This window comes from Echiichthys vipera (genome assembly GCF_963691815.1).
Source record: "Echiichthys vipera genome assembly, chromosome: 16".
NCBI lineage: Eukaryota > Metazoa > Chordata > Actinopteri > Perciformes > Trachinidae > Echiichthys > Echiichthys vipera.
Window position 1 is genome coordinate 9,233,554 of NC_139841.1, and position 16,871 is coordinate 9,250,424.

General features: G+C 42.9%; 1 protein-coding gene across 2 annotated transcripts in view; it reads right to left on the minus strand.

Moving 5' to 3' along the window:
- Nucleotides 1-3,055: 3,055 nt before the first annotated feature.
- grin1a (glutamate receptor, ionotropic, N-methyl D-aspartate 1a) overlaps nt 3,056-16,871 on the minus strand; it is a 37,847-nt gene continuing 24,031 nt past the window's right edge. For both annotated transcript variants that reach the window (XM_083930411.1, XM_083930412.1), the window contains 4 exons: nt 16,352-16,513; nt 15,917-16,026; nt 15,422-15,567; nt 3,056-4,141 (listed from right to left, as the gene is read on the minus strand). In XM_083930411.1, coding sequence (XP_083786537.1) covers nt 4,073-4,141; nt 15,422-15,567; nt 15,917-16,026; nt 16,352-16,513 — 487 coding nt within the window. In that variant the 3' untranslated portion in view covers nt 3,056-4,072. The remainder of the gene's footprint in view (nt 4,142-15,421; nt 15,568-15,916; nt 16,027-16,351; nt 16,514-16,871) is intronic.

Genomic DNA, 16,871 nt, shown 5'->3' on the forward strand with positions numbered 1-16,871 from the left:
CAATTTTCCATCATATGACTGTCACACAGACCAAAGGCAGACCAAAAAAACAAAACGAGTTATTTCCTATTCATTTTCCTAAATGCTCTATAGTTTCTTTGTTACATCCGCTTTTATTGTTTACATTCTTTCATTTATAATGGGGAAGCCAATGAGCCATTGAGCTTTTACTTGCAGATCAGTCTGGTTCAGAGAAAATTTGGAGAAGGTTGCCCAAGTGACTGAACCGATCAGCGTTGGTTTTGAGGCGGCTCGAAGTGTGTCACAACGAGAAACGACTGTTCAGTGTAAACAATATGGTGGCTTCCGCAGGTGAGATGAGCGCAGCTATCGAGCAAGCCGCTCGCTAACGCTTTTTTCTCTTGAATCCTTCTGTTGGAATATGAACCGGGCACCTGATATTGTGCCTTTTGTTGGTAAATTCATGTTACACAAACAGCAAATATCCTTTACCAACATTATGTTTACTTTGGCTCGACGCTCTGTTAGTACGTCTAGTTCGTTGATCTGATTGGTTGATTTGGCCTGTCTATCACCAACATACAGTAGGTGGTGATGGAACAGTATTTCTGCCCCTTCCCAAAAGATCTCCAACTGAGAGTTCCCAGATGGATATACTGAGAGAATGAGAATTATGTGAATCGCTACATCTGGCGGAGTCAGGTTAGTCAAATAGCAGCTATAAAAGAAATATATTACAATAATATAACTCCATCATTAGTTTGTTGAAATGATGAGTTGAATAATTCATTAGAAAATTAACTGACAACAACAATTGTTTTGATAATCAATTCTAATTGTTTTTTTTTTCCCCTTTCCATTTCCTTTTACTAACTCTAAACAGAATATCTTTTGGTTTTGGACCAAAAAAAAGCTGTGGATATAGAGGATATTACATGGGATACAGGGAAATTGATGCATCTCATCTCATTTCATCTCATCTTCATCCGCTTATCCGGGGTAAGGTCACGGGGGCAGCAGCTTTAGCAGGGGACCCCAAACTTCCCTTTCCTTGGCCACATTAACCAGCTCTAACTGGGGGGTCCCGAGGCGTTCCCAGGCCAGTGTGGAGATCTAATCTCTCCACCTAGTCCTGGGTCTTCCCTGAGGCCTCCTCCCAGCTGGACGTGCCTGGAACACCTCCCTAGGGAGGCGCCCAGGGGGCATCCTTACTAGATGCCCGAACCACCTCAACTGGCTCCTTTCAACGCAACGGAGTAGCGGCTCTACTCAGAGTTCCTCACGGATGGCTGAACTTCTCACCCTATCTCTAAGGGAGACTCCAGCCACCCTCCTGAGGAAACCCATTTCGGCCGCTTGTACCCGCGACCTCGTTCTTTCGGTCATGACCCAGCTTTCATGACCATAGGTGAGGGTAGGAATGAAGATTGACCGGTAAATCGAGAGCTTTGCCTTCCGGCTCAGCTCTCTTTTCGGTGCGGTAGAGTGACTGCAGCACCGCCCCCGCTGCTCTGATTCTCCGGCCAAACTCACGCTCCATTGTCCCCTCACTCGTGAACATGATCCCGAGGTACTTGAACTCCTTCACTTGGGGTAAGGACTCATTCCCTACCTGGAGTAAGCAATCCACCGGTTTCCTGCTGAAAATGGGAAATTGATGCGATTAACAAATTAGTCCAAAATGTAACAGATGAATTACCAGCCCTGAGAGCGACGCCGGAACTATTTTCACCTTTTCTGCGTGTGTTATCACGGCAAAATGTGGTCCTGGAGATACCTACTGCAGCAGGAACAAACACATAGGTGGGTTTGGGTCTGTCAGTCAGATTTTTTCACTGCGATAGCGTCACAACTGTGCAAGACACAGTCAGACTTCACAGGTTTACAGGTTTACAGGTTTACGTGATGTTTACAACATGAAGGCCAAGTTTGAAAATAGGTGTAATCTGGGTCCAGAGGTAAAAATTTGGGAAAAGCCTTGCACCCCCCCACCCCCCACACACACACACTTTACACCCCTGGCCCCATTTGCTGTCACAGCTGGTGCGATCACATTGCAAGACGGTAACTGCCATGTTAGTCTGAAAACAATAAAATCACAGGATTGGTTAGACTTGACAATGCAAATATATTTTATTTACAGTTGTATAAACAAGATGACTCAATGCATGATATTTACTGGAAAAGGTAAAAACAAGTGATTCCTCCCTTAAGGGGCTTGTGTGTGTGTGTGTGTGTGTGTCTATGTGTGTGTGTGTGTGTGTGTGTGTGTGTGTGTGTGTCTGTGTGTGTGTGTGTGCGTGTGTGTGTGTGTGTGTGTGTGTGTCGATGCATGCATGTATCACAACAGTTGTATGTGTGTGTGTGTGTGTGTGTGTGTGTGTGTGTGTGTGTGTGTATGTAACATTCTCAGCTGCAGTCGTTACACAAGCAGTACAATCTCCTCAAGCCTATATACACTGATCCAGACTCTATTTACAGTTCATCTAACTGCTCAGCTGACTTTACACAACAACACGCATCCAAAAACAAAGTAAAGCATTGATAGTAACACGTAATTAAGCATGCATAGGCCAGAATGAGAACATGATAAGAAGCAAACTCTAGGTTCACGTTTAGAAACCAAATTCTGTTTTAGCACTTTGTTGTTTCAAAGTGTCATTATCTATCTTGTAAAGACTTTGTAGATACCGTTTGAAATAAAATAAAAATGAAAAAGAGATTTGTGGTATTAAGAAAAGTTAAAGTAATATGTGACTGATGTTATATTGGTTTTAGTTTCTTGGTAAACCAATATCTTTATTTTACAGTTTGGGAGACGCCTCAGCATAAAGTGCTATGCATTGCCAGAGACCAGACAGGGTGTGACAGTCTTTTTGACAGACAGCAGTAGTTTCTGAGCTCCAGACAAACCAGAAAATGGGAAACGGCCTGTTTTTGCACCTAACCAAGACCTGCACACAAGCTCGCAAGCTGAGCCACGCTTTGAATTCACTCGGGCTGCTTCGTGTAAAAGCTCTCCGGCGCTGGGCAGGGAGTAGGTTTTGCACAAAAGACCGAGTGCTGGTTAGATGAAAAACCTGGCCCTTTGATGCAACCCCTTGGAGCCTGGAACTGAGAAAGACTGCTGTGGCAGGAGTGAGGAAGAGAGAGGGGCGTGCCCACATGTTTGGACGTAAAACCACCAGTCTTACTTAACTGTTTCAAGTGAATCTGCGATGTCATATATTCACCTGATTATCTCTTGCTTTAAATCATAGTCATTCTTTAGAGTTCTTACTAGAAATATAACAGAAAACACATTTGGCAGATAAAAAACAAATGAAAAGGGAAAAGACAATTTAAAGAACTACAGAATCTGGTATAGATTGTTTAAAATAACAGTTATCAATTTCATTTTTTAGATACATAAAGCTCTTATTCATATACAGGCACACACATGCTTCCACCATCTTCACTGGTAAACAAGATTAGTCATGTCCTCATCATTAGTGCTATTATTAGTGCCTCTCAATGAAAGAAATCTAAAAAGCTTTAAAGTGTAGAAACACAGGTAGTTCCCAAAAATGCTTGTTATCCATTGAAGCTTACAGTACGCCTCGTATTGCAGTATATGTTAAGAAAATCTATATAACTATGGTATCTAAGTCCTAATTGGAAGTGATATGTTGAGTACAGTACTGGTTAATCCATAAACATAACTAAACTAAACCTGGCTTGCTTAACTTATACAGCTGGTCAGGAAATTTGAAAGTAGTTAACATCAAACATTAAGTAAATTTCTGTGAGCAAATGGACAAAAACAAGGTTAAATAAGTTTGCTAATAATATACAGAAGGAAAAGATTGTATATGTGAGTCGGATGGGTTTTTCTGTGCATGCTCAGGGACCCTACGAACATCTAACGCCAGGTAATCCTGACTTTAAAAAAGGTGCAAGTTCAGTGTTTACACACTTCTTAAGCAAGCAGTTGCCTCGAAAGCTTCGTCCACGACGGCGAAGGGAACGAGGAGTTGGGTCCTCCATCCCTGTCGCCTCCACTTCGTCTTCTCCTTTTTCTTCGTCTCGTTTCCTCTCTCCCCCGGGAGCGAACCTCTGTGTCTCCCTCTTTTTAAACCACAGTGCTGACAGACGGGTCAGACAAATTGAGTTGGCCCGTGATGTCAGTCGGTGGGTATTGCTGCAGAGATGAAAAGAAATGAGGGGAAGGAGAAAGGTAGACAGTCATTTCTTGACCAAAGCAGCATTTGCACCACTAATCTAAACATTCATTTCTTATTCTAAGAACACCTGTGCTTCATTTCTGAAGAAATTGAGAAGCAAGAGGGTTCTCTAGCCCCTCTCAGGCAAACCTTAGTTTTGTAGTTTTTGTTGAATCTCTTTAGTTTGAATTGTTGTAAAGCGGTTTTGTTGTGCCTGAGGTGGGCTAGTTGGGGGCAGACCTAAGGCCCAGGGTCTAGACAACAGCAGATTTGAATCAGGCATCATATATTTCTGGGTGATAATTTACTGCCATGGGTAAAACCGACAGCTCATTTATCTCCCCACAGTCATTTGTACGCATGCAGACAGACTGCTTCTCTAATTTTAGCAGCTTTGGAGGAGAAGAAGATGAACTTCAGGCTGATTTCAAATTGCTGTTGTGCTGGACTCTGGATGTCCAGTCCCCGCTTCTTCACTGTGCTTCTTTTAAAGCAGAGTGCGTTGAATAATAGGCGCCTACAGTGCTGAGAGGGGAAACAAGATCCCGATTCCATGCAGGTGCTTAGTTTCTATGGCAACAATGATTTTGCCTTTGAGTCTTTCGAGTGTGTGTGGTCTGACAGCAGTAAGCCATATTGTTTGTTACAATGCTGAGGCGGCTGTTTCTGCTAATAAGCAAAAATACAGAAACCTGATGAAACAGTAACTGATTGAACATTGTAAATATAGTCGATTGCACCCTAAATAGAGTTTTGTAACATGCTGTTCTTTTGTGGAATAGCTTCATGTTTTGGAACACACTGAGATTGGGTGGAGTAATAAACTGATTCCCAACATGCCAATCATAATCCTGACTCACAGCACTTTGTATGAAAAACCTGTTTCATGACGTCCAATGTGCAAGAAAACTTCTTTTGTTTGTACATTAAAATGTATTACAAATTAATGTTGTGCAACCAAAACACTGAAGAGTCTTGCCTCAGTTTACCCATCTCAAATGTACTTTTTGTCTTTCTCAATTGAGCAAGATCTTAGGATGTATGTGCCTCTCATTTTAAGCTGATAGAGCCAATACATTCAAGCATATGAGCTTAAGAAGCTGTTATGATGCAACTTACATGCTGACAGATGGAGCAACATCCAGGCTGAATAGTAAAAAATTCAAATTTCCTGTATAAACAGGAGTCAGACTGGATGTCCCTCATCTCCTTGACCCACAAGTTGCATCATCATATGGCTTACAGCCCCCATTTGGGTCTCCTCATGTCTTGTACCTTTAGGGCCTGCTAACAGCGCACCCTACTGGGGTCAAGTGGACCAGCAAAAGAGAGACACCTCACTGACATCACAACCACAGTTATTGGTTATAAAGCAACTACTATTCAATACAGCTATGGTGTTTCTTATTAATGTATTACTACAAAGATTATTTCTGCTACTGTTACTATGACAGTTACAGTCGGCATGCTTGCAGAGGGAGAGAGGAGTAGTGTGGCATGTGGGTGAGGGACACTGACACTCAAGTCCATTGATATCCATTAATATAAAAGAAGAACATTTATATAAAATCAAAATAATGGTCAAAGACTGGGGATGGGAAATTGTTAAATTGGAGCATCTTTTTTTTCCATTACACTAAATCCTGATTTTTCGTGTCAACTTTGGGCTCCTAAACCAGCATCCGAGCCCTCGCACAGACATATTAACAATGGCGATCCCACTCTTCTTATCTTCAAACGAGATCAATTCTACTGAGAAACCTCCAGGGGAGAGTAAAGGTGGTTTGATTCAATGCAGACATATCCATAAAAAAAGACAGTTAACACAAGAGAAAGAGAAAGACAGGAGATCAAATAAAAACACACAATAAAGTTTTTACTTTGTGACCAGTTAGCTTAGCTGCCATTGGCTACATATCTCCCCTGGGAAACACATTCAAAACACAGGGTTGGTGCAGAAGCCCCTCTGTTCAATCTCCAGAGATTATTGCTGCTTCTTCTCTTTTTAGAGGCTCATGCCAGATTTGGTCAGAGACCAGCTATGTGCGGCAGAGCAGCTGGGCACAAATGACTGCGGGTCACTGGCTTGTCACTGCACTCCAACTTGTGAAGTATAATCTCCCAATGAGCAGAACTTTTCAACTGAACTGTGAAGGAATGGAGAAAACCTGACACTCTCATTGTGCTGCAACAAAACATGGACTTTTCTGAGACAATGGGCCCCTGGGCACAGACATACAAAAGGCCCCACCGTCTTTCCTATAGGAGCAAGACGGACTGTGAGGCTTTTCTAGTTGTTCCGTTGTCTCTTTGTGGTCAATCTGTGTCTCTTTGGAGTCGTTTTGTTTCTCTCTGGCGTCATTTTGTGTCTCTTTGTAGTTGTTTTGTGTCTCTTTCTAGTGTCTTTGTGTGTCTTTGTGGTTATTTTGTTTCTCTTTGTAGTATCTTTGTAGTCATGTTTGTGTCTTTGAGGTCATTTTTTGTCTCTTTGTAGACGTTTTTTAGTCTCTTTGTAGTTTTTCTGTAGTATCTTTGAAGTTGTTTTGTGTCTCTTTGTAGTCTGGTTTGTGTCTTTGTGGTCATTTTGTGTCTCTTTGTAGTCTCTTTGTGTCATTTTGTAGTCATGTTTGTGTCTTTGTGGTCATTTTGTGTCTCTTTGTTTCCTTATGGTCATCTCTTCGTGGTTGGTATGTGTCTCTTCAGGTAACAGATTGCTGGTGAAGGCCAGGGGGGCCCCGGACACTTTGGGCCCCTGGGCCTGTGCCCGGTCAGCCCATTCAGTAATCCATCCATTCAACAACGGACTCAAGCAAAGATATAGAGATGGTGATTCAGAGAAAAAAAAAGAGAGAAAAGCTTGTAATTGTAACACAGTGAGAGTCTAAGGCTTCACAGAGTTTGTAGTTTGTAAAAACAATAAATAAAACATAAAAGAAGACTGTCATCACCACCTGAAAATATTCCCTGAAAGAGGCATGCACAGTTCAGACCACAAGGACACTGAAAAATAAATAAGAATTATGACAAAGAAAATATGACAAAGCAAAAAGTAAAGTGATTAATTGAAATCCATGAGTGTAATCCTGAAATAGACATGTTGATAAACAAGATAACACATTAGTTTTCTTCAGGAGGACTGGCCATCACGACTACCTTGAAAATGTATTTTGGAAAAAAATGACAAAACATCAGCGCATGCTTTTCAAACCAGAAGCAAACCAACATTGGCTGAAACCCAAACGGAGGAAGTGTGGGTGGGATTGGTGCAAAGAAATAATGGGTATACAAAGGATCAAGCGGTCAAAATGACAGGACACAAACACAAATATGTCTTGTACACTTAATTACAATACACACACACACACACGCACCACAAAGCCACCAAAACAGGACACAATCGCCAGGATCCACGTCCAAACCAGAGGCAGGGAGAAAGAGCAGCCCAAGACAAAACACCACTAGCAGATTGCTTGCTTTTGTCGCCCCCCTCCTCCAGAAGAACACGCCACTAATCCCATCAAAAAAAACCAAATCCTGGACACTTGGTACGCCCCCTTGCCAAATTCAGAGCCCAGTTCCTGGCCTGGCCTGACCTGAGTTCCTGCACTGATGCCCTCCGGCCTTTAGAGGATCTACAGATGCTAAATGGTGATGGCTGATCAATGGTGAACGGACAGACACGTGGCAGAGGCCGCGGAGCCGTGTGGAAATGGGTGAGTGGATCATGGGAGTCTCTCGAAGATCGGATATGGAGATGTAGGCAGAGAGGACAGAGAAGGAGAAAGGAGAGGTGTGAAAGTAGAGACAGAAGAGGAGAAGAGGAAAGAGAGGGAAGAGTTAACAGGGGAAGATGTTGCTTCTTCATCTCCTTACCGTGTCTTTGGAGGACCTACGTCTCTTGATGCTGGAGGCCAGGGTGGTACTGATGGACCTAAAAGAGGCTTTCTTTTGGGGGTCGGGCTCTGCTCTACCACTTTTCCTATCCTAAAATGAATATATGTAGAAACATTATTCATGTCCTCTGGCTAGGGTGATAACCGTGGTTTCACCCATTATCTCTTCCCACCGCCCCAATAAATGACCTTATTTTATATTGTCTAAATAGAGGGAGGGTCCTTGTGAGAAAGACTACAGCGTTTGGAAATGTAAAATGCGCAAAGAGGGAGAAAGAAAGGGATAAAGCCTGTTAGATGTGAGAGTGGAAGTAGTCTGTTCAGTCTGATATGAGGGCATTCGTCTGCATTTTATGCAACATTATCACACTGGGACTGCACGAGATGGCACACTGTCTAGAAATGTGCTGACACATTCACTCGGCCCCTAGAAATGCATTGGAATGAGTGATGACTAAAGATGTCAGTGGGTGTGATACCTAAGTTACACTAAATGCACGCTATTGCCTGAACACACATTTGTAACTTCCTTAAACTAACTTCTTAAATTTAAAATGGATGAATCAAACAAACATGACATTACAAAATATCTATAATCTACTCTGCACGAGGTCAGAGCTCCAGAAAAACATTTAGAAATGCAGTCATAAAGAAACTGAAAAGTAAAGAAAGTAGTAACCATATCCTTACATGATGGCGAACCTATTTCATGCCCTCCCTCCCTCTTACCGTGAGAGTGCCCCACAGCTACTCTTAGCACAATAACTGGGTGTTTGTGTGCAAATAAAAAACTCATATTAAGGTATTCTTACATCCTGAGTCTCTAGAGAGGAAGAGGGCTGCATAGGGGAAGAAAAGGAAAATAAAATAAATGTCCATCCACTTGATTTTCGTTATTACTTTAAAGATCCTTAAGCAAAAGCCAAGGGAACCAAAAAGGGCGGATATTTAAAAAAGACTAGCAAAGCAAACATCCACATCCAAAGCCAGGCAGGTATAAAAAGTCAAGAAGCTACAGTGTCTGAGGCCACTAAAATGCATATCAAAGAGGGAAAACAACAGCGACAAAAGTCAGTCATTTAAGCCCATTTAAAGTCATTATACCTGAAAGTGGTATAATGGAAATTCACCCCACACACAAGGGAATGGGATGGAGAATGAGAAACATAGTGCATAAGAAAGAAAGGGTTGTAAAGGAATGGTCCACCCACTGTAGCTGCAAAGCATATTCATAGTCTAACTTAAAGGGATAGGGAGGGGTTTTTGAAGTGTGGTTGTATGAAGTGCTGATTAATAGTCAGTGTATTACCTACACTAGATGGTTGTCGTCATGCCCTCAAGCAGGCAGGAGTACAGGCACGGATCTAAGCAAAGTACTACTGTGTTTAAAGTGCCACAGTTTAAAGTGGCAATAGAAAAAGCGAGGCTTATAGGGAACCAATCCAAACCACCAGGGTTTGGATTGGTTCCCTATAAGCCTCGCTTTTGCCATGCAATTCTGTCTGCCACCAAGTACGATCTCCCAGGAAAATGACAACATGCTTTACAGCACAAAGGAAGAAGAAAGCGCTTGAGTTGTGCCTGTACTTATGAAGGTAATACAATAATAACAGGGAGGCTTTGTAGTCTAAACCAAGACGGCATTACAGCTTCACTACTTCATTCTTATTTTAACAATAAAAGCCAAGGACATATAACGTTACTCCGCAACAGTGCTTACCGGAGAGCAGGTCAACAAAACAGCCTACAGCTCAACAAAATAGAATATAGCTGTAATGATGGGGGACTGGAGTAACTGTAGAAATTCTAATAGTACTGGTTGTACTCTGACTGAAGCCGTTCTCTGCTCTTGTCAAAGCCAACACACTCCATTGACACAAACTGTAATCTTTCCTCACAGAACACAGTATTTTCCATTTACTGTAGGTGATACACTGACTATGGATACGTGCCTCATAAGACCCACTTCAAAAGATCCAAACTATCCCTTTAAAGTGCAAAAAAAGAAAAGATCTCATGATGATCTTAGCAGATGGAGGCTTAAGGACGCTATTTCTAACAAAAGAAAAGCACTCTAAGATGGATGCTAGTAAAGTATAGGTGGAGGATGAGTAGTTGCAGGAAGGGAGGCCCTTTAGCCGGGCGGGGCAGTGTGGTGTGAATTTCAACATGCCAAAAGGTTTTATGGATGGAGAGAGGGATAAAAAAGGGAAAACAGAATAAGTCAACACAAAACAAATAGCATGACAAATCAATCCTGGCCAGCACTGGCCCCCGCAGTACATCCTTTTTCATCAGGTCACACGACTAGGCACGTTTTGGGCACATTTGTATCATCCATCACCCGCCAACCAGCACTTTTTCTCTCAACCCCTAATGGCTTGATATCAGGTGGCGAGCAGGCGTTAGCTGGCGTGGAGGATAGATGGCAGAGGAGTGACTGGTGCACGATATCACTCGATTAAAATGCGGCTGATAAGAAATAAAATGCTTTTCCTGTTGGAAGATGACATCTCATGTTAGTAAATGGAGGAAGTCAGCCTGTGTAACAAGTGCCTCTAGCTGTTACCGTGTTGATTCAGGAAAAATTGATGCCCAAGTGACGTCACTTCGCTGCTTTTGATCTTTACTTTCCCCCATTTCTTACACGTGTGAGGCTGCAGGAGTGCAGCCTGGCCGAGCCCTGATGAGGTGCTGCGTGTGCACAGTCCCGGCCATGCACGGCATGCTGGACCATCAGATGAAGCGTGGCATGGGACTCGCACAGTGTACAGCAGCTGCCTGTTTCTTGTCGGAAACAGAGGCGAGCCGTTGCAGTGCATCATTATACACCATAATCATCATCCACATCATCACCCTGCACCCTGTTTTCAAACTGTCTTGTTTAGACAGCACACTTCTGAGCAACATCTGTTTCAAAAGGTAAAGCTGAAATCCAGACGTGTAGCCTCTCAGTGATGTAGTGGCCAACAGAACGTTCAACACCAGTGCTCAAGATGAGAAACCGGTAACAAAAAGTTAAACATAGTGACATAAATCTGTATGATGTAAATTTATAGCAGTAATTATAGTAGCATTTAGGCCAGACTGCAAAACAAGCATATGAAAATATTAAAATATATGAAGGCTATACAGTTCATACCAGAGTCAGACAGATGTTATTAGCTCATTATAGATACACTGGCAACAGCATCTATGTTGAGAGGTATGCAAAAATAAATTATAGTAGTTTAAAAAATGCACAAGGTCTCTTTTTTATTGTTTTATTCCAATATATTTAACTTTTTAAAGCATTTTAGCCTTTCATCCATGCGCAAACTGTGTTTTAAGTCACAGAAAACTGACTTTTTATATGTTTGCACATAGATAAATACAGTTAGTCGTTTGTTATATTCAGGAACAAAGGTAGTCACGTAGCCTTACGGTATTTATTGGCAAACATCATCTAGTCATTTGCGTGATTGCCTAACGTTGGTTTGGCGGGCTTTTGACAGCACTTAAATATGTGTTTTTGCATTTACATTTGGAGGGAGATTATTTTTAAAATCTGCATATGTGGATGGGATTTTTTTCTTTTGAGAAAATACCCGTGGACGTGTGAATTAGGCCGAAGACTGTTAGATGGGATGAGTCTCTCAGATAACATGACTACATTCAGTCCAGACATGAGCCATGTTTGAAGTGTTACATAAATTTCTGTAAGACCTAGTAACATTTCAATCTGTGATAACTGATTTTGTCCACTTGTGGGCATCAGACAAAAGGTGTGAACACAAAATTGATACATTATCACCTTTTAAGTGATAAGGTGAACTTTTTAGCAACCAGTTGCCTAATTACTTCAGATACTGAGCAACATGGTGAATGTAAGCTCAATATTCACTCTTCTTTTAGCTCTGGTTTGGTCTCCACCAGCTCCTGAGGGAAATATCTATTTAGCTGCTAAATGCACCACTGTGTGAGCAGCAGTTAGTAATTAACTTTGACCGTCTACCATTTGTGCTGGAAACAGATCACTGCTATGGCCAAAAAAAGTGCCACTGAGGCATTCCTCAATAACAATATTACACATCTGACACAAAAGGAATGCAATTTTACAAAAAGTTTCTATGGCTACACGTCACAGCCAGTTCATATGCACTTTGTATAATGTCAATTATAAATTTAGATCATAAAGATTTAAATCAGCTCCACAATGGTTAAATTACCTTGCCAAAATATAAATATGCTCTAAATGAGATTAAGTAGGCCAACCCCCACTACATCTCTGTGGCTACAGCTCCTTAAAGATCTAAGGCATACAAGTCTTAAAAAGCCTGCAGAGGTTGAGGGATGTATACATGAACAGATTTAGGTTAGTCAGAAGTGCACATACTGTGAGGTTACGTCTCTGTGTTTAAAGGTATGTGGGTGCACATTACTGCACAGTGCTTTGCATAATACACCAACCTGAGGCAGTATAAGCACATAATTACATACAGGCACACACAAGCAGTCAAGATGATGCCAACAATGGGACTCAAGGCTTCAATGCTTGCTGTACTAAGGAAGGAGGAGGCCACATAAACTGTGATCTTAGTGTCTTATGTCGTGATGAGCTTGTGTCCTACATAACCAAGCTGTCATTTGTAATTTGCAAAAATGAGACAGCAGTGAGTAATCTAATCAGTGCACCCAAACAGTATGAATAATATCCTGAATAATATTCACCCAGAACAGAAGAGATTGTATAAGCTCGACTCGACTTGCATGAGACCCCATTACGGCGGTTTTATTTAGGGCAGTGAATATTGTGTGTGTCCGTTATTTGAGCTTGAGGGCCCACAGTGACGGTCGATGAGTAAGATGAGCATGCATGAGCCGTCTTTGTTCAGCGGCGCAGACAAATTGACGTGCTAACATGGATCTGAAGCGTGCCGGTCTATGGGCAGTTTAATGTGTCCCTCTCCTTTCTTAGTTATCCCCCCCCCCTGCATGCATTCGCCTGCTGTATGTGCTTAGAGAACCCACATCCATACGAGGGCACTCACGACAGCCACATACAGGAGTCAGGTCGATGGCAGACGCTCTCAGAAGGACATTAATTTGCTGACAGGCACTTGTGATTTTATACTGTACCTTCCCCCAGCCCTGCTGGCTTTTTTTTCAACCGGGTTAAGCACTGAGCTTTAGTTCAAGGTTTATAGAGACAGTTTGACTGATCATGAAATGTGGAACCCCTGCAACCTCCAAGCTATCCAATCAGGGAGTGAAACCATCAAGAGAAAAGGAAGGGAGGATGTGTGGGTGGAGGAGGGGTGCTTCACAGCCACATTTGACTGCATTGAAGAGAGTTCTTCATTGGACCTTACTGCTTGATTGTAGCTTAAAGTGCTGGTTCACTCAAATTACAAAAATAGTATCTTGTCATGCAGATTAGAGCTTTGATTCTCTGCCCGAACCAGTTTGGACCTGACCTGACCCCGGTCTGTAGTTTCTCAAAACTCAACTTCAATTGGGTTCATACTAATCTCCTGGTGCTTATGCTTGTTTGCTTGATTTTTAAATGCCGACCTCATGGTCTGTAGTGTGTAATGTTATATAAATAATGTATCCTGACTCTCGCCTTTCATTAATAAGGAGAAATGTAATACAATCTCTATTTATTGTGGCAGCTTTTGGGCTGTGCTGAATATTCTAGAAGTCGCATGCCGGAGATCATGTCACAAATGTCCAGACTGTTCTCATTCCCAAGGCCTCAAATACCTCCGGGTTTGATACAGACGCACAAGGCAGCATTGACCGTTTGTTTAAAACAAACCGCGCTCTCAACTGTAAACCCATCTGTAGCATAATTAGACGCCCAGAATTAAGCGTGACAAAGTTTGTGTAAGAAGGAGGTCAGAGTGGTGGATGTGCCACACAATCACTTCAGGAGACCGTGGTCCGTGTCCCCTTTATGTCCCATTACTGTAGTTACATTATAAACACACCCACAATCTTTTCCTTACCCTAACCAAGTAGTTCTGTTGCCTAAACCTCACCACAGTTTTGTTTAAATTCACAATGTTAAGCATGTGTCCCTGTTTTTAAAACAGTTGCCGTTGTGTCACCATTTTAAACACAGGACTACTCAGTGCACTGACAATTGATGCCAAGGGATACTGACAAAACTGCCATATGTGACGAGTTGGTAGCAGAATGGGTTGAAATGCTTGTTACCACGCTGGAAAGACTTTAGTTAGCCTTGGCTTGTATTTTTATTTTGTGGAAATTCAGGCCCTAAATTGCTACCGTGGTTCAGGCTTGTGTCAGGCTTGGATAGAAACTATGTGGGTTCATGTTCCATTTCATTGTTTTGGTGGCAGAAGCTTCAGAAGCAGATATCTCAAAAGTCCAGTGCATTAAACCAAAACTATCTGCATGACTAGGTACCACTTGGCCAAGCAGAACATTGTATTTTTGAAATTTGGGTGAACTGACTCTTTAAATTGACGTCTGCTTCTGCTTGCATGGGGTTGCATGAAGCCTCTGGCATGCAAGATAAATTTGACTCATATTTGGTGTCTGCATTATGGATAAGGAGACATACTGTCCACTGTAACATTCACAGCTATGTTACACTGGGAGAGTCACTGCGGTGTGATTGTGCCAAGGCATTGATTTTAATCTTTATGCTCTATTTGTATTGTTAGCTCCTGGCTGCTGTTAGTATGGCCTTCAGAATGAAGAAAATCAATGAAGAGGCAATCAAAGTGCATCAAGCGGACCGTAGTCACTGTTATTATCATTTTTATAATGTTTCTGGCAGGGCATTTTCTTCTTTTCAATGGCTTTCCTTGTCCACATCATCTGACCTTATGAACAGTATAAGTGCTACAGCAGCAGCAGCTTAGAAAATATTAGGTCATGCCATGGATGTGGGAAGTGAAGTTTTAATTCTAATTAATTAATATAAATAATAAGTTTTAAAAGGGTCACAAGGCTAATTATCTTATTGTTACTGGAAAAGCAAGAGGTGGCATGGGAGTGGAAATGGTTTTTCTAGTTAGTTACATACTAATGAAGGTGTCCCGGCCACTGCTTGACTTCCAGAGGCCTCCTTACTGTCCTGCAGTCAGACACAAGAGACACGGGTGCCGTTGGCCTCTGTGAACTGTTAAGATCTACACGGTGGCCACTCAGGATGCCTTACGAGATCACAGTTTCTCACACGGTGGTCTGGCAGTCTGACCACCACTGATGAAAAGCAAAATGAAAAGCTCCTAAAGAGGCTGAGAGACAGAAATCAACCCCCCATGAGGACGGGGCTCTGTTGGCTCTCTTGCACCATAGTTTCAGCCTTTTCCACCCCGGGTGTGAACGAGCAGAGGGGATCAATCCTACCTGCAGGTTCTTCCTCCAAACATTGACTGCCGCAAAGGCCAGCTGCATCTGCTTCCTGCGGGCGTCTTTATGGCGCTTATATGCGATTTCAATGAAGATTAGGAAGATCCCTGCCGCTATTCCTCCTGCCACCAACATGAAGACCCCTGTTGGGAAGGGACAGATGAACAGAAACAGAGAAGAGGTAGAGATTTTTGAGCTGCTGATCTACAACCTTGCCGCGCCCACTGAGCATGAATGCATGGTCTGCCCGTCATGGTCAGCGGTCGCCCCTCTTTTTTCAAACAGCTCCTACTGACGAAGGCAGCTGCAACCCACTCAACCGCACAAAGCCACAGCACAAGATACTTTACGGCACACTTCCACAGAGCACCCACGCCGACACTAAAACAACGATTTTGTAAAGGTATTGGACAAAAAAGGGCTACAGTACCTTACCACTGCAGTTTTTGTCCAATCACTTTTAACGCTTTTTCTACGCCTTAAGGACCATACCTGCCATGTTTTCAAAGGTGAGTGTGGCTGGGGCATTGCTCCTTGAGTCACACTCCTGGTATCTCACCCAGGTTTTATCTAGGTCTTCCATGAAGCCATTCTCATGAGAACTGCAGGGGGTTGGGAGTGGTGGGGAGAGAGGTGAAAAAGTTAATACACACCGCAAATGGCGCAATCTTGAGCCGTTTACTCCCAAATACTCGCAACATATTTGAGACAGACAGAGACAGCAGGACAGGTGTACTGACAGACAGACAAACAGTAACTAGACAGAGACAAAGTGACAGAAAGGGCAGGAGAGGGGAGATACAGAGATAAGATGTAACATAAGGCGATGTATTGGATGGCTATAAATGGTCAATACCTGACCATAAAATCATACTCATAAGGAACGAAAAGAGTCATACGAGTAACGCAGCTTCGGCTGGGACAGACCTGAGAATGGCCAGGGACACATTCTGTTTCCAGGGGCTGTCCTTGCGCATGCCTATGCCAAAGCCCGAACGGAAAAACAGCTCTCCCGTGGTCACCAGGTCGCACTTCTGCGAGGCTTCAAACTCCAGCACCGCAGAGTCCCAGATGAAAGCATGCAGCTTGCTGTGGGGGAGGGGGAGGGAGGAGGAGGAGGGAGGAGGAGGAGGAGGGGAAGGAGGGGGTTACGGTGCAACAGTACAATGATTTACATACACATTTACGGCTCCCACCCCTCTCTCTCTCGCACACCAGAACTTGTGTGTCATTCAGCGATTACCAGCAATCTCTACCGCTGCTTATGGACCAAATGAAATCCAATGCCAGATGGGTGAGGGCGCGTCCCCCATTGGATTCCCCCCATCTCAAAGATGTTCGTCTGGGTACAACCTGAAAAAGGGTGCTCCTCCACTCAATGTTAGCTTAACCTCACACTGGTGCCAGTGCTGTCCACACTTGCTCCTATCCCTGACGTCTGTCTTGG